At 41.6% G+C, this 6,000-nt stretch overlaps 1 protein-coding gene across 2 annotated transcripts in view; it reads right to left on the bottom strand.

The window, feature by feature from the left end:
• Nucleotides 1–854: 854 nt before the first annotated feature.
• Nucleotides 855–6,000, bottom strand: part of COCH (cochlin) — a 33,798-nt gene continuing 28,652 nt past the window's right edge. For both annotated transcript variants that reach the window (XM_083615332.1, XM_083615333.1), the window contains 2 exons: nt 3,479–3,995; nt 855–2,277 (listed from right to left, as the gene is read on the bottom strand). In XM_083615332.1, the coding sequence (XP_083471458.1) occupies nt 2,102–2,277; nt 3,479–3,995 (693 nt within the window). In that variant the 3' untranslated portion in view covers nt 855–2,101. The remainder of the gene's footprint in view (nt 2,278–3,478; nt 3,996–6,000) is intronic.

The raw sequence follows: 6,000 nt of genomic DNA, 5'->3' as shown, positions 1-6,000 counted from the left end.
CTATAAGTAGCAGTGAATTCCTGACGAGATGAAGACTTTGGATCAAGTCCTCTGTAAAGTGAATGTATTAAGTGGGGAGAAGATAACAGCAACTGGCTATTGGCTTCCAAAAAGGAAGAGAATGAGTGCAAGGAAATTTATTCCTCTTTAAAGTAACCCTTAAAGCAAATATTCACGTATTTAACATCTAACTCACTAATAAACCTATCTGATGTCATAAATAAGTTTCAACAAAATTAATGGGGGCAGCCAATGCTGTTTGGATGTACTTCTGCTCACGCAATGGGCATCCTCTCCTGCAGCCTTCCATGTACCCAAGCAGTTAGGGGACTTTACAGGAGGACAGGAAGAAGAAGCCCCATTGTGCAAATGGAATTTCACTCACACAATGCTGGATTTCACCCAATATATTTGTTTGGCTTTTAAATTGGAAGACTTCTGGTACATTTGTCCTATAGCTGAAGGCAGCCCTTGTCTACTAATTGGTGAATAAGGGAATATTTAAAAACGAGACGTTAGCAGTAGGAAAGTAGGTTGCTTCAACATATAAGATGTAAGTGGCATTATTTTATCTGAAATAATATAAAGGTGACCCTCCTGACAAAGGAGTTCAGTTTTAGAAGCAAGGCTCATGCCTGCTCTCACCTCATCACCTGAACCATTCAGACGCAGCACACGATTCCACCACCGTACCCTCTGCAAACAGTTACCATGGGGTAGGTTGAGATTGATGACATACCCTTGCCTTACATTATACCACTAGCTACAATTCATCATCTCCCCAAACAGTATACAATAATTATTTTTGTTTTCTTGTGATAATTCCACAGTTAATGATACAAACAGCTGCATTCTTTGTTATTGCTTTATTGAATTATAGCATACTATTGGGAGTCTTATAAAAAAACAAACAAACCATAGTGTGGAGAACAGCTGTCATGTAAGGTATGTGTATTTTCCATAGCAAACAGTTTTAAAGCTGGGAATAAAACAGTAATCTGAGAAAAGTGCATATTTTCCCCTCCCACATACTAAAAACAACAACACCTGTGTTGAAATACCTAGGTAATAAAGTAGAAAAATACTAGGCATTGTTGCCACTTATATTTATGTAATATATTGACAATCATAAATTATGACTAAAAGCCAGTTAAATATGATCCCTTCTGTACCTTTCATAATTGCTTATAATGTTTACAAACAAAACAACTTGTTGCGGGGCAAAGGGTTCTGCAGTTGATGGTGGGTAGGCAGTTTACAGCCCAATTCATGGGTCTTTTAATCTGGTATAACTGGATTTAAATGAATTCAGTCCCACTGACAACAATTGAATTAATTCAGATAAAAGCTGAAAGTTGCCCCTTAAAACATTTTTCTTCTTCTTAATACTTTCATTGCATTCCAGGCAATTAAGGAAGTGAGAACTCAATGCTTTTTATTTTTTTTAAGCAAGTAATTATTCATACAGTACCAAATCTTTGGAGATGCACATGACCAAGGTTTGTGTGTATATGTTGTTTTTGTTTTGTTTTAAATCCAAACTTAGCCAGATTTTAAACAGCTTTTATTTGTGCTTTGGAGTAGTCAAATAGTTTTTTAAGAAACTAATTGCTGTACATGAACTGTCTATCAGGATGCATACAAGACGTTCTAAGCACTAGTCTGTGCTATGCAAATGTAGCGCTGATAGCTATGTACTCAGCAAAATATTCCTTTCACCACAGTTGATAGTATTCTAAAGCAATCTTTTTTACACTTGATAGAATGTATCTGAGATTATATTCAGCATTTAATGCCAGGAGCAGCTGTGTATTTTCTCTATATACATAACATGAATATCAAGTAACCTTAACTATAAGATCTGCATCACTTTAAACTTTAACTGAGAAATATTAAATATACATATGTAATGGCAGCTTTGGGCTAACTTCTCCGCTTACTGTTTATTCAAACAAAACTTCCACTGACTTCCGTACAAGATCTGCCTAAAGAAAGCAGAAGAGTAGCCCTTTGTGTGCTAGAATAACAGAACATCTATACCCTAGAGAGACCTCCTTGGCATTCCTGACGTGATTTAGAGTCACCTCCTGCAGCCTTCCATTTACTGTTTGGAGTCCAAGAAATCTCTGCAAATGCCTCTAACAACATCAGGAACAAGCTGCTCCAGTCCCATAAACTCTCTTGTGAAAAAGGTGTGTGTCTCCCTTGGTTCAGATGCCATATCTTTTAAGTCTTCCAGTGGTGCCCAAGCAATGCCAATGGAGAAGGTGGTAATACCTGCAAAAAAGAAAGGCTGGTTTAAGCCTCAAGCAGACATGGCAATGGTTTATTGAGTCTTCCTTAAATAAAAATTAAAAAGTGAGGCCTGTGTCATTATCCTATTTAGTAGCTATAAAGAGGTTACAGGACCTGCCCATTGCTGCGTGTTAGTGCTGCTTCAATTTCACAGGAATACAGAGATTGGTTTTGTAAGATGGCTTGCAGAATGATCCCATAGCACACACAATATGTATTTCGGGTTCTTGATTAGTCTATGGGTAGTATCCAAACAACATGTCCCTTTAGTGCAAAGATTTCTGCTTGTACACTGAGTCTTTGCTCATTCTCCTGCCCCTGCATGTGCCCCACACCTTCCCCATATCTGCTCTCGAGGGTTGAGGGACACCGAGAACATACTTAGGGAGCACAGGAGGAGGAGAGGGCAAAAGTTCCATTGTGCAAGCAGAAATCTGCCAACGGGACCATGACTTAGTGCTGCTTTGGATACAACCCCTTATGACTGTTGTGTCACAACATGTAATGAAGCAAGTTGGTCCAGAACATAGTGGGAATCTCTGTTAAACCCAGGATGGGTATCCCAAAGTAATATAAAATAATAATAATAATAATAATAATAATAATAATTTATTTGTACCCCGCCCATCTGGCTGGGTTTCCCCAGCCACTCTGGGCGGCTTCCATAGGAACCAAAAATACACTAAAATATCACAGATTAAAAACTTCCCTGAACAGAGCTGCCTTAAGATGTCTTCTGAATGTCAGGTAGTTATTTATCGCTTTGACATCTGATGGGAGGGCGTTCCACAGGGCAGGCGCCACTACCGAGAAGGCCCTCTGCCTGGTTCCCTGTAGCTTTGCTTCTCTCAATGAGGGAACCGCCAGAAGGCCCTCGGCGCTGGACCTCAGTGTCCGGGCAGAACGATGGGGGTGGAGACGCTCCTTCAGGTTGGTAATGGATGGTGTCTGACTAAATCATAGTCGGAGTAGACCCACTGACATCTGTAGAGTTGTTAATCAAGGCAGCTTCAGTCCACCAAGTATGACCTAGTCAGACACCACCTAATGAGTTCTAATACACATAGCAATGAACAACTATGAATTATCTTTCACAGCTGTTCAGATCATTAGCTTCAAAAGCAGCCACACTCACCACACCAGACGTAACATGTATGAGCACAGACAGGGACAATCATTTTACCTGCTTTGTGAGCAGAAACAGCGGGTCCTCGGACATCATCATAAGACTGGCCATCAGTCAAAATCACCAGGAAATTTTTGTTGGCCCCATCTCTCACAGGTCCAAAAACATTTCTGGTTGTATAGGTAATGGCCTCTCCAGTAGCTGTGCCACCACTCATGTAACGGATTCCTCGGACGGCAGAAAGAACCCTCTCTTTTGTGACGTAGTCTGTAAAGCTGAACTCAGTGCGCTGGTCGTAGGTGAACTGAACTGCTGCAATTTTGGCACCAATATCTGTGATCTCAAATGATTTGGCAACATTGCTGATAAATTCAAGCATGAGGCGGAAGTTGCTATCTCCAACGCTGCTGGAGCCATCTATCAGGAAAGCTATGTTGACTGAGTTGTAGCATGTCTTGCTGCACAACATTTGTTCATGAGCACAGAGTTTTTGAACAAGTGGCTTCACATATTTTGTAGTACCAAACCAAGTAGGTATGTTGTAGGAGAAGAAGCCATTATTTTGACAAACAGCCTGTTTAAAAAACAAAACAGAAAAGCTATGGATTTTGGCTCTTCTACTGAATAAATGGATGTTAGCTACTTATCTACACCCTTTCGACGTATTCTTTTGGTGGGGGGAGGTACTGCATTAAATGTTTGTTTTTGATGCACGGTGCTTATATGTTCCCTTGAGACTGTCTATTTTAAAAAGGGCATATTTTCCTATACTTCAGCAGAAATAACCATTGTACCTACCTGAAAGGTAGATTTGCTTGCCCAGTGTTGTATCACTGAGGAGGAGCTTTTACAAAAAATAGTCTGTCCCCTCTTCAGTTCGGCATACTCACTGAGCATGAACAGTGGGGAACTGAAGCTCAGGATATTGTTAACCTATTTCCAACAACAAACCATTACCTGAAAGCCAAGTGTGCAAACAGAGATGGGAAAAGGTGTTGCAGGGTGTGGCCCCAGTGTTGCTACACTGAACAAGCAAATCTACCCTTCAGGTAGGTACTATGGTACTATTCTGTTTGTCAGTGTAGCATCACTGGGTTGGGATGTACAAAAGCTTACCCAGCTAGGGTGGATCCCAACTGTATGGGAGAGCCTGCTGCCGCCCGCCCCCTGCCAAATGCCATTTCAGAGGAGGCAAAGGTGCCTGGTGAATGTGCTCAGGGACATTCAGGTTGCTGCTCTACATATTTCTAACATTGTCACCGACAGGACATTGATCTCAGAGATTCTCTGGGCTGAGGTGATGGCCACCAGGAACAGGACTTTAAAAGAGAGAATCTTCAACAGTACTTGTTTCAGTGGCTCAAAAGTTGGACATTGGAGAGCTGAGAACACCGTGTGAAGATCCCAGAAAGGAAAATGATGGACAACTGGAGTATAACGGAGGAAGTGGTTTGCTAGTGGGTGAGTGGTCAGAGCAGGGCTATCCAGCCATGCCAGAGTAGAAGAAATGGCCACTGCTTGGGGGTTTTTTTGATATTAGGTTTGAACCTTTGTCAAGGACCTTCCTGTAGGAATACTAATAAGTCAGGGATGGATGTGGTTTCCACTGAACCTTGCTTGTGCCCAGCCCATTTAAGAAAGCCCCTCCACATTGCCTGGTAAATGCAGATTGTGGGGAGGGAATGGTCAGTACCTTTACTAGTGCTGACCGGACTTGTCTCCAAGAATCCACCCCAGCTGATGCTGTCTTCGTAAGGGCTGATTAAAGCCTGTGGGGTGGTAGATCTCAGTGTACTGTGATCACCATTATGGAGGACCATCCAATGCTCCCTAGACTGGTTGTGGCGGGGGAAGCGTCCACTGCTTTGCCCCAACAAGGAAAGAAAACAATTGTAGATGAGCAGCAAACCCTGGCGGCCTGGGCGAGCTGCTCTTGTCCCCCTCTCAAAAGCGAGTCCATGGATTCTAATCATTGTGTGCGTGTGTGTGTGTATTTATGCTGAGAAAGAACAGTAAAAAGAGTGGAATAACAGAAGAATAAAATTGCTAAGCCAAGATGAAAGAGTAAGAGAAGCCAAAGGAGAATGTGATATTGAGGCAAAAAACTGAAGAGGGACCAGACTATTTCCTATAAAAGCTACTCCTGCCTTCATTCACTAGAGACACAAGTATGCCCAACCTAGTGATGCTACACCGGCAAGCAAAATCAAGGCTGTATCCAATTTAAATTCTACTTAGAGCAAAGTCATTCAAATTAATAGGCATAACTAGCTTAGGCTCATCCATTTCAATGAGTCTACTCTGAGTTGGATATAGCCCAAAATATTTACTAGTTGGGAAAATGCTTTCCTTCCCCTAGCAAGCTTACCTATTGTTACTGAGATTGCTGTGTAGAATGTTTCTTATGTATACGATCCCTGTAGCATGAGTGATGACTAATGGTTATTTCTAGAGCACAGCTGCACCATCTCCTGAACTTTACCCTAAATTTCTCAACTCTCAAGAGCTTTTAGTTGACATTGCCTTCCTTTTATAACACTACCTTAGCAAAAGCGTAGATTACAACCTGTCAATTTTTC

The sequence above is a fragment of the Podarcis filfolensis genome, assembly GCF_964270895.1.
Source record: "Podarcis filfolensis genome assembly, chromosome: 1".
Classification (NCBI taxonomy): domain Eukaryota; kingdom Metazoa; phylum Chordata; class Lepidosauria; order Squamata; family Lacertidae; genus Podarcis; species Podarcis filfolensis.
The sequence above is the reverse complement of the archived record's forward strand: the minus strand, read 5'-3'. Positions and strand labels throughout refer to the sequence as shown.